General features: G+C 43.1%; 1 protein-coding gene and 1 pseudogene across 6 annotated transcripts; both read left to right on the forward strand.

Moving 5' to 3' along the window:
• Positions 1 to 572: 572 nt before the first annotated feature.
• Positions 573 to 27,081, forward strand: LOC139405447 (ATP-dependent RNA helicase DDX3X-like). Of its 6 annotated transcripts, none has more exons than XM_071147796.1 (20): positions 585 to 640; positions 862 to 908; positions 2,046 to 2,094; positions 5,336 to 5,383; positions 15,390 to 15,491; positions 15,808 to 15,937; positions 16,046 to 16,153; positions 16,292 to 16,391; positions 16,537 to 16,672; positions 17,086 to 17,180; positions 17,351 to 17,449; positions 19,239 to 19,399; positions 19,564 to 19,708; positions 19,792 to 19,936; positions 20,321 to 20,368; positions 21,906 to 22,087; positions 22,292 to 22,409; positions 23,379 to 23,535; positions 23,652 to 23,773; positions 23,915 to 27,081. In XM_071147796.1, the coding sequence occupies exons 2-20, from the start codon at positions 864 to 866 to the stop codon at positions 24,010 to 24,012; spliced, it is 2,088 nt and encodes a 695-aa protein (XP_071003897.1). In that variant the 5' UTR covers positions 585 to 640; positions 862 to 863; the 3' UTR covers positions 24,013 to 27,081. The 6 variants fall into 6 exon arrangements, with proteins under 6 accessions (XP_071003891.1, XP_071003906.1, XP_071003897.1 ...); XM_071147775.1 differs by adding an exon at positions 10,348 to 10,407 and having other exon boundaries at positions 601 to 908; XM_071147790.1 differs by having other exon boundaries at positions 573 to 908.
• LOC139406228 (small nucleolar RNA SNORA57) lies at positions 18,953 to 19,064 on the forward strand (annotated as a pseudogene).
• Positions 27,082 to 27,319: the final 238 nt, after the last annotated feature.

Consider the following 27,319-nt stretch of genomic DNA (forward strand, 5'->3'; position numbering starts at 1 on the left):
TACACATCGTCTGGCTGTATATACGGGAGGCTAATGGCCATACTGTTGCCCTTGCAGTGGGTGGAGGAAGTCAAGCCTGGCAGAGTACTTATTTGCTCTGATTCATGTGCAGTGTTGATGACTACAGTTATTTAGCTCACGTAGCACACAATACCTGCTTTATGAGGTACTACAAACTCATGTCAGGATTAGACAGATAAGATTTACTTGGGTCCCAGCCCATGTGGGGTTGGAGGGGAGCGAGGCAGTTGATGTACTGGCTGAACAAGCACTTAGTCGTGGGGCTGTTGATGTTGTAGTTTCAATGAGCAAAGCAGAGACAACAAGTCTGATATGGACAGTGATGGTGCAGAGATGGCATGAGCAGTTTAATATAGATACTAAGGGGCAGACGTATATTTTGTTATCTTTTTTTAAGAGCAACGGGCTGGCAGGATTTAGTTTCTCCCCGTCTCTGGCCCACACTCCAGTAGAGTAGGTGGCGGTAATGCATCCTAACATTAGATGCCAACCGCCGATAAACCCAACCGAAGAAGAAGAAGAGGTTGCGGGTTCTAGTGATATCTCGCGGTACCTGTGTGAGTAGTTCAGCTTCATTCCACCACGGAGAAGCCAGTGGAAGGTGTCGGTTACAGCTGAAGTTAGTACTTTAATTTGAAACCACGTAGAAACTGCCAGAAAGGATAATTTATTAACAAAATAAATGTGTTTAATTGCCTGAAAGGACATCAAATCAACCACATATTACGGACTGGAATCAAGAACTAATTCTGTGATCTACAAAGAAACTATCTAGCTAATTTAGCCTGCTAACAAAGAAAAGCATTTCTCTTGAGAAATAATCCTCACTATTCTCTTTAGTTATGAGTCATGTGGTCGTCGATAATCCACACGGTCTAGATCAGCAGGTGAGTGACTACTTCATTTTTTTTTTTTGATTTAGTAAAATAAAATAAAATGAACCAATATCAAGTTAAGACACCTAAAATAACACTTGTCAGCTTGCTACGTGTATGCTAAGCTAGCAAGCTGAAGTGGTCCGTAGAGCCAAGCTCGGTTAGCTAGCGCGTAGCTAACTGCGTGGATGTGTCTGGTAAAATGGTGGTTGGTGTGTGTCGCCGGTGAAATTAGATGGTCATGGCGGAGCTAGCGTAAGCTGCCTAGTAATATTATGTTCCGATCAGACTAATTGGTAGCAAATTATTTGTCTCAAAAAGATTGTCGTGAACACTTGCTGTATATTGCGGCTTAGTAGCAAGCTGGCAGCTTTAAACCATGTTAATTATAACCTATGCAATGCGTTTAACTAGCCATCCTAAGGTTACCTACACGTGAGGCCGGTACGGATTGCGCAGTTGATGATTTTACGGCAATTTATCCAGGCTCTGTTAGGCCTTAGCTAACGTTGGCTAAGTAATGTAGCTATCTACGGAGCTTAGATTTGTCAACATGTGAAGTAGTTAGTTACCTGGCCATTGATATTCAACTAACCGTTAGTTTACTTGCTAGCTGGTTAGCTTGATGAAATTCTACCGGCCGGTAAAAGTAACGTTAACTGCGGAGTTTTGAAACGTGGCGCAGGAAATAACAATTTGTCTACTGTACAGTAGGGGACGAAGAGTTATTTTTTTTAAACTACTCCAGATTGCGTTTACGAAGCCAATATGCCATTGGCTAGTTAATGTTGGGTTTGTTATGTAAAACATAGTTGACTAGCAATTTAACCTCCTTTTGATTTTATTGTCTGTAGCTAGCTAGATGTTAACGTTAGTCTATTCACTACGAACCTTAGGACTCAAGCCAAGAACGTTGACTGTGAATCGATCCTTAAGCACACTCAGAATCAATTTCTTTTAATGTCAACATTTGATTTATTTACTTGCCCTACAGGCTCTCACACTGAAAACTTTACTTTTCCAGCCAGTGCTAGGATCTGACTCTTTTTGGCACTTTGCTCTATCTGATTTGGAAGCATTAATTCATACTTTGGTTATACAGTGCTTGTGTTAATTTAAGTGTGCCTAAACAGGATTTTGTGTTTTCAGCTTGCTGGCCTAGACTTGAACTCAGACGGACAGGGAGGAGGCACTGGCCGTAAGTATTCACATAAATATAATTGTCTCAAGTGGTGTTTCTCTTTGAGCACAGGGCATTCAATGACAGGAAATTGTTCTGTGTACGGCTATTAGTATATAATTACATTATCTATTAGATCATACTGCTAATGCAGGGGTTCAGAAACTTATTTGGCCTGCAACCCCATTTTGATATAATATCCTCACCCCACCATGTAAAAAACAGTGATCAACGGCCAATCTTAACTTTTTTTAAATTGGAACTGAGTATTACAAATCAGTTAGTGTTTACAGTTGAAGTCAGAAGTTTACATACTTTGGTTTGATTCATTAACTCGTTTTTCAACTACTCCACAAATTTCTTGTTAACAAACTATAATTTTGGCAAGTTAGTTAGGACATCTACTTTGTGCATGACACAAGTCATTTTTCCAACAATTGTTTACAGACAGATTATTTCACTAATAAATCACTGTATCACAATTCCAGTGGGTCAGAAGTTTACATACACAGTTGACTGTGCCTTTAAACAGCTTGGGGAAATTCCAGAAAATTGTCTTGGCTTTTAAAGCTTCTGATAGGCTAATTGACTTCATTTGAGTCAATTGGAGGTGTGCCAGTGGATGTATTTCAAGGCCTACCTTTAAACTCAGTCCCTCTTTGCTTTACATCATGGGAACATCAGAAGATATCAGCCAAGACCTAAGAAATGAATTGTAGACCTCCACAAGTCTGGTTCATCCTTGGGAGCAATTTCCAAATGCCTGAAGGTACCACGTTCATCTGTAAAAACAATAGTACGCAAATATAAACACCATGGGACCACGCAGCCATCATACCGCTCAGGAAGGAGACGTGTTCTGTCTGCTAGAGATGAATATACTTTGGTGCGAGAAGTGCAAATCAATCCCAGAACAACAGCAAAGGATATTCTGGAGATTCTGAAGGAAACAGGTACAAAAGTATCTATATCCACAGTAAAACGAGTCCTATATGGACATAACCTGAAAGGCCGCTCGGCAAGGAAGAAGTCACTGTTCCAAAACCGCCATTAAAAAAAGCCAGACTTCAGTTAGCAACTGCACATAGGGACAAAGATTGTACTCTGGCCTGATGAAACAAATATAACTGTTTGGCCTTAATGACCATTGTTATTTTTGGAGGAAAAGGGGGAGGCTTGCAAGCCGAAGAACTCCATCCCAACCGTGAAGCACGGGGATAGCAGCATCATATTGTGGGGGTGCTTTGCTGCAGGAGGGACTTGTGCACTTCACAAAATAGATGGCATTATGAGGAAGGAAAATTATGTGGATATATTGAAGCAACATCTCAAGGGAGGAGGTCAGAGACCTGACCGGGTGGTGACAGAATAACAACCTATCCCCCAACGTAACCAAGACCAAGTAGATGATTGTGGTCTACAGGAAAAGGAGCACCGAGCACATCCCCATTCTCATCGAGGGGGCTGTAGTGGAGCAGGTTGAGAGCTTCAAATTCCTTGGTGTCCACATCAACAACGAACAAGAATGGTCCAAACACACCAAGACAGTCGTGAAGAGGAAACGGCAAAGCCTATTCCTCAGGAAACTAAAAAGATTTGGCATGGGTCCTGAGATCCTCAAAAGGTTCTACAGCTGCAACTTCGAGAGCATGGTTGCATCACTGCCTGGTACGGCAATTGCTCGGCCTCCGGCCACAAGGCACTTCAGAGGGTGGTGCGTACGGCCCAGTACATCACTGGGGCTAAGCTTCCTGCCATCCAGGACCTCCACACCAGGCGGTGTCAGAGGAAGACCCTAAAAATTGTCAAAGACCCCAGCCACCCCAGTCATGGACTGTTCTCTCTACTACCGCATGGCAAGCGGTACCGGAGTGCCAAGTCGAGGACAAAGGCTTCTCAATAGTTTCAATTCCCAAACCATAAGACTCCTGAACAGGTAACCAATGGTTACCCGGACTATTTGCATTGTGTGCCCCCCCCAACCCCCCCTTTTACTGCTTTTCTCTGTTTATCTTATATGCATAGTCAATTTAACTATGCATTCATGTACATACTACCTAAATTGGCCTGACCAACCAGTGCTCCCGCACATTGGCTAACCGGGCTATCTGCATTGTGTCATTAAATGTCAGGAATTGTGAAACTGTATTTGGCTAATGTGTATAAACTTTTGACTTCAACTGTAAATCTGAAGTAAGTATGGTTTGAAGTGACTGAAATGCAGGTTTTGGGATGTTCAGAAGATCATCATGCAATAATTTTTTGTATGAACTTTGTGTAGAAAAGAACATTTGTCATTGCTGTTTTCCCCCTTGTTTGATTTAGTACCTGTTCTTGTCCACTCTGTTGTAATGAATCCTGTGTGCTTGTGAGCATTGTAGAGGGAAACGGAAGACTCTTGTTCCTGAGTCTTATTTCATTTTTTACCACTTTCTCCCAAATTTTGTGGTATCCAATTGGTAGTTAGCCTCTCCCCTCCCGATAAGACAAGACTAATAAGGTTGAGAGCTGCGCGTCCCCTGAAACACAACCAAACCGCACTGCTTCTTGATACAATGCCCACTTAACCCGGAAGCCAGCCGCACCAGTGTGTTTGAGGAAACATCATACACCTGGCGACTGTCAGACGGCACTGCTCCCGGCCCGCCACAGGAGTCGCTAGTGCGCGATGGGACAAGGACATCCCTTCCCTGACGATGCTGGGCCAATTGTGCGACACCCCATGGCTCTCGGGGTTGGCTGCGACAGCCTGGACTCGAACCCAGAAGCTCTAGTGGCACCGCTATAACACTGCGATGCAGCGCCGCTCGGGTGGCCCCTTTCCTGAGTCTTATCTTTCAGCGATGGGATCGTTATATTTTGTAGCTTAAATCATTCAAAAGATGGCTACATATGTAGGAAGAAAACCGCTTACTGAAGTAACTCAGATTCTATGACCTAGGCGTGATCTCAGGTTCTATAAACCAGGTGTGATCTCAGGTTCTCTCGTGACCCCATTTTCATACCAGACAACACCACATAGTTTTAGAAACACTGCCCTAAGGGGTTAGCGTGTACAGATAACATGTAGGCTAAAGGTGGCAAAATGACACATGTGAGTTGACATATTAGATATTTTTCAAATTTTCCAAAACAAGGATTTGCATGCAGTGTATCCCATTGTGGTGATTCCATTTGTCTTTGTTCATAGCTTTACCATACAATGTGTTTCTCGATACGAAGACTGACAGTCGTAAAAAACTTTTTTTTCTGTTTCCAGGGCGATACATTCCACCTCACTTGAGGAACAAAGAGGTTTCCAAAAACGGTAAGTGATCTCTTTGACACAAGGTAAATACATAACTTTTTGACACACAATACATAACTCACTGGTATTGCCACAGTCATTGCTTACAACACAGACCCACACTTAGTGAAATCTTCCGCAAATTCCTTTTACAATGTCCCAATTCTATAGGCCTACCCCTCTGCCCTAAGTGTACACTTGGTCACGTCTCTTCATGGATTTAAAAGGAAAGGTGGAATCTCCCTTTGGCCTACGCCAAAGGTGTGAAGGTGTGCAATATGTTTTGGTCTGTTATAATAGGGTCAGGGTGAGTTGATATTACAAATTTGACCAGAAATGCATGCATTTGTCAGTTACGCAGAATACTATTCGTTAAATATATCTCAGTGACCCGTTTTGTACACATTTCTGCTAGAGATCGACCGATTGTGATTTTTCAGCGCCGATACCGATTATTGGAGGACCAAAAAAAGCAGACGCCGAATAATCGGCCAGATTTTTTTTATAAAAAAAAAAATGTTTTTAAAAAATGTTTTATTTGTAATAATGAAAATTACTACAATACTGAATGAACACTTATTTTAACATAATACATCAATAAATATCGATTTAGCCTCAAATAAACATGTTCAATTTGGTTTAAATAATGCAAAAACAAAGTGTTGGAGAAGAAAGTAAAAGTGCAACATGTGCCATGTGTAAAAGCTATCTTTTAAGTTCCTCGCTCAGAACATATGAAAGCTGGTGGTTCCTTTTAACATGCGACTTCAATATTCCAAGGTCAGAGGTTTTAGGTTGTAGTTAATATAGTATTTATAGGACTATTTCTCTCTACCATTTGTATTTCATATACCTTTGACTATTTGATGTTCTTATAGGCACTTTCGTATTGCCAGTGTAATAGTATAGCTTTCGTCCCTCTCCTCGCCCCTACCTGGGCTCGAACCAGGTACACATCGACAACAGCCACCCTTGAAGCATCAAGCACCTCAGAGCAAGGTGAACAACCACTCCAAGTCTCAGAGCGAGTGATGTTTGAAACGCTATTAGCGCGCTCCCTGCTAGCTAGCTAGCCATTTCACATCGGTTACACCCGCCTAATCTCGGGAGTTGATAGGCTCGAAGTCATAAACAGTCATAAACAGCGCAATGCTTGAAGCACAGCGAAGAGTTGCTGGCAAAACGCACGAAAGTGCCGTTTGAATGAATGCTTACCAGCCTGCTGCTGCCTACCATCGCTCAGTCAGGCAGGCTGCTCTATCAAATATCAAATCATAGACTTAATTATAACATAACACACAGAAATACGAGCCTTTGGTCATTAATATGGTCGAATCCGGAAACTATCATTTCGAAAACTTTTATTATTGTCACATACCCTGACTCTGCGTGCAATGAACTCAAGAGAAGTGACACAATTTCACCTGGTTAATATTGCCTGCTAACCTGGATTTCTTTTAGCTAAATATGTAGGTTTAAAAATATTTACTTCTGTGTATTGATTTTAAGAAAGGCATTGATGTTTATGGTTGGGTTCACGTTGGAGCACATGCAACGCAGGACACGCTAGATAACTAGTAATATCATAAACCATGTGTAGTTATCTAGTGATTATGATTGATTGTTATTTATAAGATAAGTTTAATGCTAGCTAGCAACTTACCGTGGCTTCTTACTGCATTCGCGTAACAGGTACGCTCCTCGTGGAGTGCAATGAGAGGCAGGTGTTTAGCGCGTTGGACTAGTTAACCATAAGGTTGTCAGCTCGGGGATTCAATCTTGCAAGGTGAAAATCGGTTCTGCCCCTGATCAAGGCAGTTAACCCACCGTTCCTAGGCAGCTAACCCACCGTTCCTAGGCAGCTAACCCACCGTTCCTAGGCCGTCATTGAAAATAAGAACATGTTCTTAACTTGACGCACCCATCCCTTTTAGCGGGATCATTTTCATCAACACCCGCTGCAACCCGCGCCAAATTAAATTACAAAAAATATTTAATTTTCATGAAATCACAAGCGCAATATAGCAAAACACAGCTTTGCTTGTTAATCCACCTGGCGTGTCAGATTTCAATACAGCTTTTCGGCGAAAGCATAACAAGCGTTTATGTAAGAACATCTCTCTCAGTAGACAAAATATTACAAACACTAGCAGCCAAGTAGATTGGTCATGAAAGTCAGAAAAGCAATAGATTAAATCGCTTACCTTTTGATGATCTTCGGATGTTTGCACTCAAGAGACTCCCTGTTACACAAATGTTCATTTTGTTCCATAAAGATGTTCAGAAATCCACAGGCTCGAGTGGTCACGACATCGCAGACGAAAATTCCAAATAGTATCCGTAATGTCCAGAGAAACATGTCAAACGTTTTTTATAATCAATCGGGATTTAAAAATATATAATCGATAATATATCAACCGCGACTGTCGCTTTTTCAATAGGAGAGGGAGAGACAATGGCTGCCCCACTGTTGCGCAAGCAAAACTCTGCGAACACCCAGCTATCCACTGACGCGATGTGTTCTTTCTCTCTCATTTTTCAAAATAAAAGCCTGAAACTGTCTAAAGACTGACACCTTGAGGAAGCCATAGGAAAATGATTCTGGTTGATATCCCTTTAAATGGAGGTAAGGCATCCAATGGAACAGAGAGCTTTCAGGAAAAACAGCACTTCCTGGTTTGATTTTCCTCAGGTTTTCGCCTGCAATATCAGTTCTGTTATACTCACAGACAATATTTTGACAGTTTTGGAAACTTTAGAGTTTTCTATCCTAATATGACAATTATATGTATATTCTAGTTTCTGGGCCTGAGAAATAGGCAGTTTCAAATGGGTATGTTTTTTAGCCAAAAATGAATATCCTGCCCCCTACAATCAAGAAGTTTTAACTGACTTGCCTTAAATAAAGGTGTCAAAAAAGAGTGCCAAATCGTTGTCCAAAAATACAGATTTCCAATTGTTATGATAACTTGGAATCGGCCATTCCGATTAATCGTCCGACATCTAATTTCTGCTCCTTGATGCCAAAGGCAACCAAGGAAGACTCAAATTCTCAGAGTACAGTAGTTTAGGGGGAAAAACAAAAATAGATCTTCTGTCTGTGCTTTTATTGGCAAAGACGAAGTAGAGCCTGCTACCCTCAAAGTAAAACCAGATGCTTTACCCTATCCTGAACAGCATGAAAAGATGGCTTTCCCAGTAGGCCGGACGGAATCCAATGCTTCTGACCATCTCTACGACGGCGCCAGTGTATGGTGACACTTCACATGCAGCTCTCTTGCTACTCTGTCATTGTGTTAACTAAGTTGTTTATCCAAAATATAGCACCAACACTTAATTACATCATGAGTTTGTTTTTCTTGATGAACAATTCTTGGCGAACAAACATGTAAATAATCTCTGAATTCTGACTGAACCTGTAATACTTAATGATCAACTGTCACCTCTTCCACCCGCATAAGGTGTTTATCTATTATGATTGCTGTTACTGTACAGCCCCAAGCCAATTCTTCTCCAGCTCTTGATGAACTTAATAGCGTTATTTTAAAAAATTGGAAAACGTTTAGCCAGAGGCCTTATCTATCGCCGCAGAGGACTATGATTTGCCACCTGGGGAAAGTACTGCCAAAATACTTTCAACATGTCCCCAGACCAGGTGTGACAAAACACTGGACTGTTGCTGCTTTTCCACCCAGGGACCATATCGCTCCTTCACACAACCCCACTTCAGCAATCAGATCACTCATCAGTCCTTACTTCCTGTTTACAAAGAGTAAGTGATGAGCACACAAGCTACACTTAGTGTACAGTTAGTGCTTATCCAATGACTTGCAACTGCAAAGGTGCCTGATGCATTCAAATAGGATGCAATAGGATGTCCTAGTAATTAATTTGTGACCTAGAGCAGCGGTTCCCAAAGTTCTTGATCAACCATTTGCACAGTCTCACACAAATTATTTTTGCGTAAAATAACTTAGCGGACCTCCCATTGGGAACTGCTGACCTCGAAAGTTATTGAGGTTGCTAAATACAGGAGAAACTGGACAACTAGTTCAGGGCATCCGACTTGTTCGCGTGGCAGGTACTTCAGGCTATCAAGGAGAAAGCTAGCGGAATTGCCCATATTGACTCCTCACTCCCACATGAGGCGAACAACTGATCTCCAGCTTCCAGCAACTCAGAGGAATATTTACTCAAGTTTCAATCAAGACAATGTTCTGTTGTCCAACCTTGTAGTCTCGTGATTCCTACTGTTTGTTGGCTGGTTGTTTTATTGGCCTGCTATCGGCACAAGCATATGTTGAGTTGCCAGTTAGGGCTGTTATACCAGGGACTATCACTGACGTGAAGAGGCTACGCGACAGACCAGGCAACTAGTTTTAAAGCTGAACTTCATGCAAATCGGCAACAAATCACATGCCTGCAGGATGACCAATTGGAGGACGGATGGTCTGGCTACTTAGCATTTGGCGTTGTGCTGGATATAGGCAAACAACATGGTCTTCTGAATGCCCATGAGAACCAGGATTTATATTTATTAAAAAGAAAACCGCTTTAAAGTTGTTTTTACAATCAACTCTGATGTAATGCAAGTCTAGGCACCTGCCTTAACATATTTTGTGTTGGGAGAGGGTAGCATGGACATTCCCTCGTCTGTGTTCTTGCAGTTAATGCAAGTGATCTACAATCGATATTCTCTGGCATTTTTTGAATCCTCTGCACATCAGGGTTGTTGGATTTAGTCATGTAACAGTATTGTTTGCTACTTGCTCCTCACTGGGTCCAACACAACAATATTATTTTAGGGAAAGAAAAGTCTTGAGTTCTAAGAAAATGGTGTCATGCTAGCTAAGCTAGCACTGACTCATTAAGACTGACTTGCCTCTTAGAAGTTGTGCCATGATTAATTTTAAGATATTGCATAAGGTTGGTCTTGGGTTAGTTTCATCTCACTTTTGACGTTATGTCTTTTTATTCCACAACAGAAAATGCGTATTCCTCTGGTAGACAGTGTGGTTATTCAGTGCCGCCACCAGTAAACTTCTGTAAGTCCCTTCCGTCTGCTTTGTGCTGAGATGCATGAAATGGCCTTACACACAACACCAATGTGGGTTGTTCCAAATGCAGGTTCTGTTCAATGGAGCTTAATTATTTTGACGTGCTTCCTAAAATGTTAAACGACTTCATATTTAAGATCTGATAATGCGCGTTGGTACAGACGTAATTTGTATTTGGAGCCAAATGTGAAGAGTTCTAGCCTTTTTGAAAGACCAATACTTTTACCACTTTGTCAGTGGGGGCTGGTTAGACAGATGTGATATACCTGATTGTACCTGCTCAACACATTACCAATAGAGAACGCCTCCCACGACTGGGAATAGGGTATCGCTTTAGGATATGCAGCCATAGATGGGTGTCGAGGCTACTTCTAGTGTAACTTGTTTCTGGTGAAGGGGTGTTGTAAAATGGATGTCTTTTGAGTAAGATTCTGCCCTGCACCGCTAGCTAGTATGGCTGTATTACTAATGCCAAGGTGAGCTGCTTAATGCTAACATATGTTTAGTATCTGCAGTAGGAGTAAATCTGTATCAAAATGAGCCTACATTGTGTGTTTTGATCATCCTAGGAGCATACAGAAGGAATACCATTAAAGCAGGGACTCCAGAATGAAAGGGAGCCTGTTCGATGAGCGTGAAATGTCTAGTAGCCTAGCCTATACTTGAAATCCTTCCTATAGGCACTGTAATGCTGCATTCATAGCCAGGTGTTAGAAGGATGTTTTTTTTTTAACTGGGCAGGTCAGTGAAGAACAAATTCTTATTTACAATGACTTCCTACCCCGGCCAAACCATAACCCGGACGACGTTGGGCCAATGCCCTGCCCTATGGGACTCCAATCACTGTATCGTGATACAGCCCAGGATTGAACCAGGGTCTGTAGTTACTCCTCTAGCGCTGAGTGCCTTAGACCACTGCGCCACTCGGGAGCCCACATAGAACTGGAAAGAATCCACTTGAATGCACCTCCAACTGGTAATTACTAGTGGTTAACTCATCTATCATCCCTGAGCTCCGACTTCTCCCACATGTCACCTACTAAGGAAATTACCCCAAACAGCATTTTGGGAAAATTAATTCAACAAAACACTTTGTGTATTTATTTTTTAAATCAGTTTGTTTACAAACATGATAGCTGTACTTTTAGTTTATGGTTGATGCAATAGCCAATCTGTTCAAAGCACGTGAATGCATCTTAGCTGGTATTTTTGACTTCGACTGCCAATTACAACCTTCCCACTTGGTTATGAATGCACCATAAATGCCCAAGGGAAACATGCGGAACTTGGAGGCTTTAATTTTGGTCAAGCTTCGCTTGTCTTGGGCGTTGTGCCTTGCATAGTGATGTCAGAGCTTGCAGTGTGCTGCTGTCTATGGTGACTGATCTGAATCCTGATTAATTATAAAGTGATTTCCTTTATCCTTCCACCTTAATTTGGTCTGCTGTGAGGATTGGTTCACCATTTCTGGGTACTTTTATTTATATATATTTAAATGTCATGTAGAAGGGTGAGCAAACTTTTTTCTTTTTCTTTTGTATTTCACTCTTTTTTTGATAGACTTATGCATTGTGGGGACAAACACTTTTTATGTCAAAAGCTCCAAATACGTCCTTTTTTAGAAACGGTTACGATTTGAGTATAGTGATGCACTGTTCTATTATATTTTTATTGCTACTCAAGTGTTACCTCAGTCCATTGTAGCAGCAGGCTACACAGAATGACAGCTGGATAGGTGAAACGGCTCAAGTCACACAAGGGAATATAGCGGTGCCAATAAAGCTCAGAATGGCACGACTTGGTGTGTACATCTACAGACCTGCATCGCTATACTGAGACGTCGGTTTCTTAAAGGGCGTATTTGGGTGTTTCTGGAGTTGTGGTTTATTTTTTTTAAATAAATAAATTGGGATTCCCCTGCACAACAAGGAATTAGGAAGTATTTCACAGCTGGGTTAAGTTTCACTAAGTAGTGAAATTGCAAAAATTGTCTGAATCCTTCTATAACATAACATTCCATTTACATAAGTTTTATTTTTTTAATAGAAAGATGGTGAGCCACTCCTTTAACTTTCCTGTCCAGAAATAGTCCCTTCTATAAAGAATGAGCAGACTTGCTAATTGTACTGTCTGAAATTAAACACATTTTATTTAACCTTTAACTAGGCAAGTCAGTTAAGAACAAAATCTTATTTACAATGACTGCCCACCCAAGCCACTGTCTAATTTCATGTAGTTAATGTCTTATGTTTTGGAGACTCAAGTAATTTATATCGAATAGTTTTATTAGTGTCAGGCTGCATTCATTTGAGTTACACGTCATTGCGTCCTTGACGTTAATGCACAGGTTTGCATCAATAGAGGTATAGGCTACATGAAGTGTTTCTGGACTTCTCAGTGCTTTTCCAAGATGAAACTATCTGACTCTGTTAATGCTGGCTCTGAGTGGTAGCCTGTGATCCTGCAGAATGTGTTTGCTTAGTGCACAGGGATATGAACAGTGTCTTTGTACACAGCTCTAGGCCTGGTCTCAAGCCTCCGTTAGCATGTACACCACATTAGGTTTGCCCTGTGTTTCAAGTGTGAAAGCTAGCACTTGAAGGAACCCCCTGAAGACCAACAGTTGGCTGTGGAAGCTGCCATTAAAAAAATATATATAAAAAAATATCTAGGATCAGTTCTCCCTTTTTATCTAAAGCTTTACCACTATGAAGTGAGAGAATAACCCTGACCCTAGATCTGTGGTTTGGGGCTGTTTGTCACCTATGGAAGTGGTGTAGACCGAACTGTCCATCCCTGCTATGCCTCCTCCCCAACCCACATTGATGGCAGGGAACGATTACTGTGGTAAATGTCTCTTGGATAGCAGTCTAACCTTGTAGTCCTAACTCAGGGTTGCCTTGCCCTAGACATGTGTTTTGGAATAGGGGTTATTGTAGGAGTCTTTTGAAGTGTCTGCACCCTTCATTCTGTCGACTTGTCCACTGTTGTAGTGAACTCATACTGCCAAGTTCAGCCAGTTGGCCTCCCTTTTAAAAACTTGAATTGCAAGGATGGGGGGATGTGTATGTACAGTACCAGTCAAATGTTAGGACACCTTCTCATTCCAGGGTTTTTATTTATTTTTACTATTTTCTAAATTGTAGAATAATAGTGAAGACATCCAAACTATGAAATAACACATGGAATCATGTAGTGAACAAATCCAAATATATTTGAGATTCTTCAAAGTAGCCTTTGCTTGGACAGCTTTGCACTCTTGGCATTCTCTCAACCAGCTTTGAGGTAGTCACCTGGGATCCATTTAAATGAACAGGTATGCCTTGTTAAAAGTTGTGGAATTTCTTTTCTTAATGTGTTTGAGCTAATCAGTTGTGACAAGGTAGGGGTGGTATACAGAAGATAGCCCTATTTGGTAAAAGACCAAGGCCATATTTAGGCAAGAACAGCTCAAATAAGCAAAGCGAAACAACATTCCATTACTTTAAGACATGAAGGTCAGTCAATATGGAACGTTTCTTCAAGTGCAGTCACAAAAACCAAGTGCTATGATGAAACTAGTAATAAATAAATAAATAAATAAATACCCTTGAATGAGTAGGTGTCAACTTCTGACTTCTGTGTATGCAATATATACTGTACCAATTCAAATCGGACACCTACTCATTCAAGGGTTTGGTGGTGGACATTTGGTGGTGGACAAATTTTTTAACTACTTTCTACGTTGTAGAATATTAGGGAAGACCATCAAATATGAAATAACACATTCATGTAGTAAACAAATAAAAATGTTTTAGATTCTTAAAACCACCTTTTATGACAGCTTTCTCTCAACCAGTTTCACTTGGAATGCTTTTCCAACATTCTTGAAGGAGCTCCCACATGCTGAGCACTTGTTGGCTGCTTTTCCTTAACTCTGCGGTCCAACTCATCCCAAACCCTCTCAATTGGGTTGAGGCTAGGTCATCTGATGCAGCACTCCATCACTCTTCTAAGTAAAATATCCCTTACACTGCCTGGAGGTGTGGTGGTGAGCTGCAGAATGCTGTGGTAGCCATGCTGGTTAAGTGTGCCTTCAATTCTAAATAAATCGGGGAGTGTCACCAGCAAAGCCCCATTACACCTTCCTCCGTGCTTCACGGTGAGAACCACACATGCAGAGATCATCCGTTCACCTACTCTGCGTCTCACAAAGACGCGGCGGTTGGAACCAAAAATCTCAAATTTGGCTCATCAGACCAAAGGACAGATTTCCACCGGTCTAATGTCCATTGCTCGTGTGTCCTGGCCCAAGTCTCTTCTTGATGTCCTTTAGTAGTGGTTTCTTTGCAGCAATTTGACCATGAAGACCTCTTCACGCAGTCTCCTCTGAACAGTTGTTGAGATGTCTGTTAGAAGAGCTCTGTAGCATTTATTGGAGCTGTTCTTGCCATAATAGTTGGTCTTTTACCGAATAGGGCATCTTCTGTACACCACCACTACCATGTCACAACACAACTGATTAGCTCAAGTGCATAAATTCCACACATTAACCTTTAACAAGGCACACTTGTTAATTGAAATGGATTCCAGGTGACTACCTCATGAAGCTGGTTGATAGAATGCCAAGAGTGTGCAAAGCTGTCATAAAGGCAAAGTGTGACTACTTTGAAGAAAGTAGTCAAATATATTTTGATTTGGTTCACAATTTGTCTTTGTGTACATTATTCCGTATGTGTTTCATAGTTTTGATGTCTTCACTGTTATTCTACAATGTAGAAAATGGTAAAATAAAGACATTTTTGAATGAGTGTCAACTTTTCACTGGCACTGTGCGTTTTTCTCCTGGGATTTTTTTTACCTTTGTCTGTGGGCCTTGGAATCCAATCTATCCCCTTCGTAGTCTCTGAATACACGATAACCCCGTAGTACGCTCTCTACCTGTCGTCATTCCTCTTCCTTTCATTCCTCTCCTCACCCTGTCCATGAAGACTCTCCAGGAGGATGGGATGGCGGACGCAGCAACGGCTTCACCAACGGTTACCATGACAACCGCAACGGGGGACGCGGCGGGCCTCCCCGAAATGACAGAGGTGGGTGTGACAGCTGCCGTAGTAACACAATGGGTGACACCTTGTTTAATCAGCCAGTGCACACAGCAGGTGGGGAAACCTACCGTGCCAAGTTGTATTTAATCTGTTCATCAGTAATAGTAATTACACTTGACAACGGATACAGTAATAGGTAATGTATTATGCTGTACATCTGGGCCTCTAGATCCTACTGTGCGTATACTCTATTTACTTGGTAATACTAGTAATAACATGTATATGTATGTGTATATATATGTGTGTGTGTATATGAATGTATCCACGGTTACTCACTGAGCTATCCACTCTCCCTACCCAGGGTTTGGTGGTGGACAAGATGGTGGAGGCTGGGGAAGTGCTCCCAGACAAGATGCAGCCTATAACAGCTTTGGAGGGAGGGGCAAGTCTTCCTTCTACAGCGACCGTGGATCAACAGGGGGCAGAGGGGGGTAAGTACCACTCAGTGCACTGTCTGCTGGAACTCTGTATTTAGCTATACAATTAGGTGTGTGGTGTTTCAGACAGCTGATTTGTGAAAGTGTGGGTGTCTTTTGCAGTTATCAGCGTGGAGGGTATGGTGGTGGTGGTAACAACCGTTGGCAGGAAGACGCCAGAGATGATGAGGACTGGTCCAAACCCAGCCCCGCTAACGAACGCCTGGAAGCGTGAGTCTCACTCCTCTCTTTGAATTGACCAAAACCAGTGTGTCTAGGACTTGTGCAACTTTGTTATAACGTTGGTTTGGACGTCAAGTCTGTGACGTCCTATAACCCAAACTATCTTTTTCCTCTCCGCTCGTCCAGGGAGTTGTTCTCAAGCGGCAACACTGGTATTAACTTTGAGAAATACGATGACATTCCCGTGGAGGCCACTGGCTCCAACTGCCCGCCACACATCGATAGTGTAAGTCGTATCATTGGCTTTACCAGTTGTCATGTAAATCAAGGGAAAAGCTGTGTTTGGAAAATGTTGAAGCTATTCTTATTGACAAAAGTCAACAGCGTTGAAGTGATCCAAAACTAACGCCGTCTGTGTTTTGCTATTTCAGTTCCATGATGTGGACATGGGGGAGATCATCATGAGTAACATTGCCCTGACCCACTACACACGGCCCACCCCCGTCCAGAAATACGCTATCCCTGTCATTAAGTCTAAGAGAGACCTCATGGCCTGCGCTCAGACTGGTATGGGACTGAATGATTGAAGATTCACAATGAGTGATGCTGAGACTCAGATTTTTCACTTTAAAATGTATGTTAAAAACTATGCATCTGCACACCTCAAGTAAATTTGCAACTTCAGTGCAATTTGTTAAAATAAGTCCATGTATATGTGGTTTGTTTAACTTTGCAAACATTGTTTTTTGTTGACATTTTTTTAAGTGGAAAAATCTGAGTCTCAGCATCACTCTGTTATTGAGGCATTGCCTATGAAGCAATGCTCTTTACTTCAAAGGAAGAGATGCTAAGGGAAGTGCTAGCTGGGTATACTAGGCATTTAAATCAGGTTTTCTGATCGTCTTTCTATCGCTTGCTACCTTTTAGACCAACAAAGAGGAATGATTGTTGTATTGACTAAAATACTGAATGTTCCTCAGGCTCGGGTAAGACGGCAGCCTTCCTGGTGCCAGTGCTGAGCCAGATCTACACACAGGGGCCCGGAGACGCCGCAGCGGCTGCCAAGAACGGACAGGTACACGCACACGACCAGCCCGCAACGTTGAGTTTTCCCATCGATCTGAAACATTGCTTTTCTGTGACAGCAATTCAATTGCCTTTATTCTTGGTGCTGTTTATTTATTCTGTGTGCTGTTTATTTATTCTGTGTGCTGAGGTTGACCCAACATTTGTTTCCCTCCACAGGACAGTGGTAAATATGGGCGCCGTAAGCAGTATCCCCTCTCTCTGGTCCTGGCTCCCACCAGAGAACTGGCCCTGCAGATATACGAAGAGTCCAGAAAGGTATGGGCTAAATACACCATGGACAGAACATGAATGATCTTGTAGTGACAGTGTAATAGTTGAATAGCCTAGTGGTGGCTAAGGAACATGGACCCGTTGACCTGGTTGCTCATTACCAATATGTTGAGTGATTGCAGCTAGATTAACCTTTCTAGGGCAGGGGTTCAGCTCGCGGAATATGATAAAATGAATCACTAACCTTTGATCTTCATCAGATGACACTCATAGGACTTCATGTTACACAATACATGTGTGTTTTGTTCGATAATGTGCATATTTATATCCAAAAATCTGTTTACATTGGCGCATTACGTGCAGTAATGTTTTAATAACACAACATCCGGTGATGTTTATCATAATAAACATTGATAAAAGATACAACTGTTATTCACAGAATTAAAGAGACTAAACCTTAATGCAACCGCTGTGTCAGATTTCAAAACAACTTTATGGAAAAAGCATACTCTGAGAGTGGTGCTCAGAACCCAAAACAGCCAGAGGAATATCTGCCATTTTGGAGACAACAAAGTTAGAAACAACACCATAAATATTCACTTACCTTCGATCTTCACCAGAAGGCACTCCCAGGAATCCCGGTTCGATAATAAATGATAAATGACTGATTTGTTCCATCATTTATGTCCAAATAGCCACTTGTTGTTAGCGTGTTCAGCCCAGTAATCCATCTTCATGAGTCGCAGGCACTTCGTCCAGACAAACTCAAAGTTCCGTTACAGTCCTTTTAGAAACCTGTCAAATGATAGATTCCATATATCTTTAGGATGCTTTTAACATAAAACATCAATAATGTTCCAACCGGAGAATTCCTTTGTCTGAAGAAAAGCACTGGAAAGAGAGAACTCTGTCGGCAGCGCGCGTCATGAGACCAAGGCACTCTGCCAGACCACTGAGTCGGAGGTCTCATGAGCCCCTTTATAGTAGAATCCTCATTCAAGTTTCTTAAGACGGTTGACATCTAGTGGAAGCCCTAGGAAGTGCAACCTCATCCATATCTCAATGTGTATTCGGTAGGCCAAGCTTTGAAAAACTACAAACCTCAGGTGTCCCACTTCCTGGTTGGATATTTCTCAGGTTTTCGCCTGCCATATGAGTTCTGTTATACTCAGACATCGTTCAAACAGTTTTAGAAACGTCAGTGTTTTCTATCCAATACTAACAATAATATGCATATATTAGCATCTGGGACAGAGTAGGAGGCAGTTCACTCTGGGAACCCTGTTCATCCAAAAGTGAAAATACTGCCCTCTATCCCAAAAAGGGTAAGAAAATATCGACCTCTATTCTTGGCATGCAATTCAAATGTATTTATATAGTCCTTCGTACATCAGCTGATATCTCAAAGTGCTGTACAGAAACCCAGCCTAAAAACCCAAACAGCAAGCAATGCAGGTGTAGAAGCACGGTGGCTAGGAAAAACTCCCTAGAAAGGCCACAACCTAGGAAGAAACCTAGAGAGGAACCAGGCTATGTGGGGTGGCCAGTCCTCTTCTGGCACACGGTTTCCTCGTGTGTTATGGAGGAACAAAATGCCCAGTGTCTTCAGTACCAGCATGTTTCTCGTTTTCTGGTTCTATCCTCAATCACTGGTACACTATCATGTTGAAATGGACTGGCATCAGGTTCTATGTAATCTGAGTGTTCTGCAGGCAGATGTGAATCTATGTAACATCTGCTATAGAACAATTCTCCAAAGATGACAAAAGGATAATGGTTAATACTGAATTATGGGTAGTACTAGGGTTCTGAATGGTCCTGTATGTCCCTGTAGTTTGCGTACCGCTCCCGTGTGCGTCCCTGCGTTGTGTACGGAGGGGCTGACATCGGCCAGCAGATCAGAGACTTGGAGCGAGGCTGTCATCTTCTGGTGGCCACACCTGGACGCCTGGTGGACATGATGGAGAGGGGCAAGATTGGCCTCGACTACTGCAAGTAAGTGGGACATAGGCTAGTGCTTACGAGTGGGCTAGTGCTTACGAGTGGGCTAGTGCTTACGAGTGGGCTAGTGCTTACGAGTGGGCTAGTGCTTACGAGTGGGCTAGTGCTTACGAGTGGGCTAGTGCTTACGAGTGGGCTGTTTCTGTCGTCCCCGTCAGCTATTTGGTGCTGGATGAGGCTGACAGGATGTTGGACATGGGTTTTGAGCCCCAGATCAGACGCATCGTGGAGCAGGACACCATGCCCCCTAAAGGCATCCGTCAGACCATGATGTTCAGCGCCACCTTCCCCAAGGAGATTCAGGTACACACACCCCAGTAGTGACGAAAGCTTGAGAAACTGAGTCAAACCCTTTAGTGTGTTTCTGACTGTTTCTGACTGTGTAGATGCTGGCGCGTGACTTCCTGGAGGACTATATCTTCCTGGCTGTGGGCCGCGTGGGCTCCACCTCTGAGAACATCACTCAGAAGGTGGTTTGGGTGGAGGACGGTGACAAGCGGTCCTTCCTCCTGGACCTGCTGAATGCTACAGGTAAGAAACACGAAGACACCAACTCTACCCTGTAACACTCAAACTATTCACTCACAAACAAACCAAACTCCATCCTAAACATATGTATAACGTTCAGTCAGATTGCAACTAATTCATAACACTATTATCTAAGAGGGTTCATTGTTGTCTATTCCCTTGCCCCACCCCCAGCCACCTGTTAGTCTGTCCGCCACAAAGTAAATGAACATCCACATGGACACAATTGTGTCTCCTAAACTAGTTTGCATGATGAACCTTCATCATTCTCCTCTGGGTGAAAGAGGGTAGTTGATGGGAAAGCGCTAGTTATCATATATCTGTTAAGTTTTCAATTTCTCCACACTGCCTTTGGTTTACTTTGCTGGGCGGTTTGGTTTTATCTAGTCATTCCCAGTGACGCTCCTGATGTTCAGGAGGCTGCAGTGACACCTGGTAAGTATTATTATGGTACTTATAACCCCTAATCTGACCCCCCCCCCCCCCCCCCCCCCCAACTGGCAAACATCCCACTCCTCATCCTCCCCACATCCCTTTCTTTCTCCTTTCATAATTTCTCATAGGAGCTTTAGGGCCATAAATAATAAATAAAGCTTGCCGTCTCTGGGCCATGGGAATCCTGCCCGTAGTTCAGTGGTGGGCAACTCCAACTCATGGAGAGCTGTGGTGTGCAGGCTTTTATTCCAGCCCAATGCGAAGACACTAATTTGAGTCTAAATGACACCATGGTGCCTCCAGGACCAGGGTTGGCCTGCCTTGTCATTTGAAACAGCAGTAACACTTGTAACCCTAAAGGTTTCTAAGTGGAGCACAACTTGTTGCTTTTAATTTCTCTCCTCTCTTTTTGGAAAAGGGAGTGTTTCTGGCTTGGTGTTACTGTCTGGAATGATTTTCAACACACACACACACACACTCTGCATGTGTAGGGGGATTTTAAGGACACCGTGGGATGTTTGCATTTGGAAACTGAGATACACCTTCTGTTAGTCACGCAGTTAAATCATGTATAGGTTGAGTGTGTGTCTATGGTAAATAAAGTACACACAAACCCCTCTGTATTAGCATTTCAGGCCTTCCAAACAAATTATCTTGTGCATCAGCCTGAACACTCTCGACGTGCCAACGTTTCCTTGGCAACTAGTGAAACAGCCTATCGTGGAGATTAACAAATAGCCTAGATGTCACAGGACGCTAGGACCAAAGCAAGCAGACCTCTTCATCACCATGGTAACCAGGCCCTAAGAGGTGAACATGCGTGTAGATATCCTAGCCCTGTTTTCAATACTTAGAAAAGATAACGTCACGGAAGGAGTGATGTCTTTGATATAACATGACTGGATAGATGAATGTTCGGCTTCCTTCACCTATCAAACATGTCAGATCCGTAATTGATCTAAGGAAAACAGGATGCATTTTACACACCTGGTCCTGGACTCCCATCGTTCAGTGTTGCCATGCCAACCATACCAAACACGGCCTATCTGCCACTGAGGAAACAGGCACAGGATCATCAGAGAATATCAATGCTCCCCCATCACCATCTCCATAACACCACCATCCAGTTTCACTATCCAGTGTTTGCTCTGATAGCCATTAATGCCGTTTTAGTCCACTGTAGATAAAACAATGATGCTACTCTGTAGTACCATTCCAAATGGCTGTGAAGACATTTTGATTTATGGGACAATCTGCTGATTCTGATATGAGGGCATTTGGCATATAAACTCTGTAAAACAGAAACAATAATTTAATGGTTGTCAGTGAAAACAAAGCCGCTTCTGCACCCCCCCCTGTCTCCATTTTTCAGTTGCCATTTTGTTTATTTTCACCACGGTGACGGGGTCGGGCTCCCGTTATGTTTTGAGTTCCTGCTCCCATCTCCCCAGTGTCTGAAGTCTTATTCCCACTCATCGCCTGTGAGCTCAGTACGGTTTCTTCCTTCCCCTTTTGTTCTCTCTCTCCCGCTCTCCAGGTAAGGAGTCTCTGACGTTGGTGTTTGTGGAAACCAAGAAGGGAGCGGATGCCCTGGAGGACTTCCTGTACCGCGAGGGCTACGCCTGCACCAGTATCCACGGAGATCGCTCCCAGAGAGACAGGGAGGAGGCGCTGAACCAGTTCCGCTCCGGACGCTGCCCCATTCTGGTGGCCACCGCGGTACGACAACGCACGCACGCTCGCACTCTGTCAACACAGAAGTAGTTGTCATTCTCCCCTTTAATCTTGCATGCATCCAAACGTATCAGGATTTGTATTGAAGCTACTCCCTTGATCACCACAGTCCCCCCCCCCCCCCCCCCCCCTCGCCGGTTGAATAGTGTTTCCCTTTGTGACTGACTGCCTGTTCTGTCTCTCATCCAGGTGGCTGCTCGTGGTCTGGACATCTCCAACGTCAAGCACGTCATCAACTTTGACCTGCCCAGCGACATCGAAGAGTACGTTCACCGTATTGGTCGTACCGGTCGTGTGGGGAACCTGGGTGAGTGGGACTAGTGTTTGACATGTATTTACTGTGTGTGTCATGTTGGGGTGGGTAGGATTTTGACCCGGCCCATCTCTAACATCTCTAACGCTCATTCCTGTTCATAAGGGCATGCGAAGAAAGTTGTAGAACGTTTTGCTGCGAAAAACAGGAATGAGCTTTCTTTTGTTTGCTGCATATTTAACATGACCCTGACTAAATGGATTAAATACTAAATCATATTGTTAGTGATAGCTAGATCACGTGTGTTCCTTTCAATCACCTTATGTATCCAGTTGTCAGTCTGAAATCTGGTTGGTTGTATAATGAGAATGGTGTGATCGCCTCTGCAATTGGTATCTAGTCTTGTCCCATCGCTGCAACTCCTGTACGGACTCGGGAAAGGCGAAGTTCGAGAGCTGCGCGTCCCCTGAAACCCAACCAAACCGCACTGCTTCTTGATACAATGCCCACTTAACCCGTAAGCCAGCCTCACCAATGTGTGGGAGGAAACATCATACACCTGGCGACTGTCAGACGGCACTGCTCCCGGCCCGCCACAGGAGTCGCTGGTGCGCGATGGGACAAGGACATCCCTGCCGGCCAAACCCTCCCCCATCCCTGACGATGCTGGGCCAATTGTGTGCCCCCCCATGGGTCTCCTGGTCGCAGCAGAGCCTGGACTTGAACCAAGAATCTCTAGTGGCACAGCTAGCACTGCGATGCAGTGCCTTAGACCACTGCGCCACTCAGGAGGCCCACTGGTGCACGTTTAACGGAAGGTCGGGGTGCCGGTGAACAACAGTGGTGTGTGTGTTGGTCATGCGCATCTGTGTATCACTTCTCATATAACTGGGATGCTAAGAAACGAGTAACTCTAAAACCACAATATTACTTAAGATCACACACTGCATGAATAGTTTAAGAAGCCTTCAAGTATTACTCTGTCTCTAGCGTATTGAGCCCTGTCCTCTCGTCTGTGTGTAGGTCTGGCCACGTCGTTCTTTAACGACAAGAACAGCAACATCACCAAAGACCTGCTGGACATCCTGGTGGAGGCCAAGCAGGAAGTACCCTCCTGGCTTGAGAGCCTGGGTTACGAGAACCAGCACAAGGGCAACACGGGACGCGGACGCTCTAAGAGGTACACACTCTCGCACACCCTTTCAGGGATGTTAAATGGACCACTTATGTTGAATTTATTGTCAAAGGAGAATGCTAACTACATGTTCTGTGTATTTTTGTCTCTCCCTCTGCTAGGTTTTCCTCTGGTGGATTTGGTGCCAGGGACTACCGCCAGACGCCCGGCGGCGGTGGCTTTGGTGGTGGTGGACGCGGCGGCCCTCGCACCGGAGGTCACGGAGGAGGAGGAAGTCGTGGAGGTAAGCGCTCGGCCCTCTTCAGAACCATTCTAAATGTCACTTGAGTTTTTATCATGATCTTTTGGAGTGAATGTTTCAATCATGTGTGAGGGGAGATCTCTGCAGTTATAACTGAATTTATTGGACTTACTATCTTCCCAGGTGGCTTTGGAGGCGGGAACTCCTATGGTGGTAACGACGCTGGCTACGGCGGCAACTACAGCCACTCCGGTAGTGGAACTGACTGGTGGGGCAACTAGTTGCCATTGCAAACGGGTTGCCACGCCAACCAAACTCATCCTCTCACGGAAACCACATGTTGACTACGCCAGACTAAAACACCCCCTACCCCCTCACTCAACCCTGTGTAGTTTCACTGACACACAGTACATTGCACACACTGTGATTCTCTGCCCTTTCGCTTCTCTCACAAGGAGCAAGACGCAACGCCAAGACAACCAGCGCAGCGCCAATCTATTGGAGAAGAGCAGAGATTTGCACATTTTTCAGATAAAAAGGAGTGCTGACATGAATGGTCTGATATAGCAACTCGGACCAAAACAGCAAATCCTTTCTTTGTATAAACGGAAAAGAAACCCAAGAATAACCTGAGGATCATTTGTATGTTAATGTACTGTGCCTTTTGAATTTAGACAGGACTAATTCTGTGTCATTTCACCAAATGAATGTTGGCCAAGAGCTCTGAATTATTGTTATTTATTTGGTGAAAAAAGAAGCATAGAAGAAAAAACTGCTTGTACTTAATCAAACCTTGGCAAACACTGGGGCATTGTGGCTCGTTCGAGTCATGAATCCATTTGAACCTTTCAAAATTGTCGCGGTGACATCATGTAGCCTTTTCTCGGGTTCAACCCAGAGTTCCAACAGCTAACATCACTGTAGCATCCGACATCACTGGGCCGTTCTCCTAGTGTGGCTAATAGAACTGTATTCTAATCTTTAAGGGACGAAGAGTTCGATTACTTTTTCTTTTTTTTGCTCACTCTATCCTGGATAGGCTCGTCTATAAAGGATACGGTAGTCTTTCGAAAAGCCATTCCAGATCTCTTAACACTTAAAGTCATTAAGCTCCGTGCTAACAAACGCACACTGGGGTTTAATTCAAACAACACAAACACTCAATGTTGTAACTTGTTACTCCACATCTATTGACTTGACAGTGTTATGGCAGCTAGTAAAGTTAACTAAACGCTAGCTACATTAACTGGGCGGTGTTTTTATTTTTTATTTAAACTCGAAACATTTGAAGTGGGCGCATGCGCAGTATTTGAAAAACTTTTTTTTTTTTTTTTTGAGTGAAATGTTTCTCCACACCTGTAACAAAAAAATGGCGCCATCTTGGAAGTGAAGTTCAAAATGGCTCCATAAGGACCACAGCGTCGGGGGGGAGGGGGGGGGGTGCACAGCGTGGGAAGGGCACAGTGTGGCGCAACGTTAAACCGTCTTACCGTTGACCGAGCGGTGGAGCCGGTATTCTACGCATGCTAGTGTTTTGTTTTTTGGTCAAGGAGATATAAGACAAATGAACTGAGTCGCAGGCTTAACTTAATTACAACCCTTTTCTCTTTTCAAGCTGCGTTGGAGGTTCATCTGTCAGAGACAGGAGCAGTCCATCACTAAGGGTTAACCAGTCAGAAAGCAAATGGACTGTTCAGAGTAGGACAGTTGTGCCCTGGGCTGGTGTTATGGGGTGGTCAGGGGTTTGGGCTCAAGTTCAGTGCGCCAACATTGCTTTGGTTTCCATTGCTGCTTACCGTAGCTGTGGAGGTGGCCAAAGCTGGGCAACTTTTGTCCCCTTATGGTATATATATATGTACTGTCAACTCCTCTGGGGGTTTGTCTGCTTTAGATGTGTATAAAGCTCTGGTACCGAATGGCCAGACGAGGCTTTTCCGCTCAGAGGAGCAGCTGAGGAGGGAAGGGGCGTTTGGCGACCTCTAAGTGCGCTAAGTTTCTTCTCAAGTGTGTTGTGCCTTTGAACACTTTTTAAATTGATGAACTTAAAAAGTGGATGCACTGACAGTGTTTGCGAACTTAGATTGAATGGTGCTACTTGAGTTTCAGTGTGTAGGCCCTCGTTAGTTGTCGTGCCCATCAAGTTTTACAAAAGTTATTTTATTGCACATTTAGAGTTTTATATAAATGTCTTGAATACGTGTCCTTAAGCTTCCAAATATTGTTCGAGGAGATTGTGGGAAAAACGCAGCTTGTTTACAAAGGGGAAGGGTTCTCAACATTTAACCAGGATTTTTTTGGGACCAGGGGGATTAAGCAGTTGGAATTTAGCCATTTGCACACAGATTTCTAGATTCTACTTTTGCTGCTAGTTTTGTGTAATTTATTAAGCATTTTTGAGAAATATTTATTTTTCTAAGCCTCAAAGTGGTTCTTTGAAAGTTTCAAGAAACTTGACCAAAAGACAGTAACAAACACTGGCACTTGAATGTTGAATGTCACCTGTATGCGTGAAATTTATATTTCGGGGTAGTGTGAGCTTTTTAATGTTTAAGACATATTGGACTCTGTCAATAATAATAATAATAATAATATCTGCAGTTGTTTTGAGGCCTTGGGCCCTGACATATCTAAATACTAGCTAGATAGTCTGATTGGCCTTCAAAAGAAAAAATGGAATTAAACAGACATGCCAAGGTTTGGAATTAAAGTTCTCAAAAGAGCAAACGCTAATTTTCCTCAACGTACCAGTGCAGAAGTGCATGGGATTGTCCAATTGTGTGCGTTGTTTAACTCTATTCTAATTAGGCCTATAATTATTTTTGTTCAAGTGAATGTCTGGCACATGGCAATCTTAAACAAACATGTGGTTTATTCTCTGTTGCATTTGCATATATGGCACCTGTAGTAATTGTTTTCCCCTCAGAGTATTGAGCAGGTCTCTGCTGCAGTAGTGTTCCCCACCGTAGCAGGACATTAACTAGCCAGACCACAAGATGACTATGCTATGACCACCATTTACTTGCTCAGTGCCCTGAGACATACACAGGTGTTTAGATGTGGACTTTGCTTTCTGTACTAGCTTAGAGGCTAATGCACTGCATGGGGAGAGACTTGGCTGTGTGACTATTGTAATGATTTTACCAAAATAAAAAGTTTGAATGCAAAAGTACCTTATTATAAAATGTAAGCATGTTTTATAAGATTTGTTATAAATGTAGGACAGGCTATTGCCTGGAGTGTTTGCGGCAGAGAGGAGCTGCGAAGTTGGCGCTGGTTGAGATTTGATAGGCTTCAGTTCTTTTGAAGATAAAAATTTAAATAAAATAAAAATGGATTTCATTAAAAACAAACCCTGTCTTATTTTTTTACATTTCCTGTATGCCTTTGTCAAATCAAGGTCGTGTTCTGTAGTGCACAAATTAGCCAAAAGCTTTGCACGGTACAATTTAAGATGAGCCTTATTGGGCAAGTTCAGGGAGAATCCCTTGGCCCTGTTTCTCAAAAACATTCATCCTGTTTTGTGCCTACTAAACCGGGATGTGATCAAGTCACTGGGCACAAACTAGTTGATTCAATGTTATTTTGGCC

Source organism: Oncorhynchus clarkii, chromosome 3 (genome assembly GCF_045791955.1).
Source record: "Oncorhynchus clarkii lewisi isolate Uvic-CL-2024 chromosome 3, UVic_Ocla_1.0, whole genome shotgun sequence".
In the NCBI taxonomy this organism is placed as follows: Eukaryota; Metazoa; Chordata; class Actinopteri; order Salmoniformes; family Salmonidae; genus Oncorhynchus; species Oncorhynchus clarkii.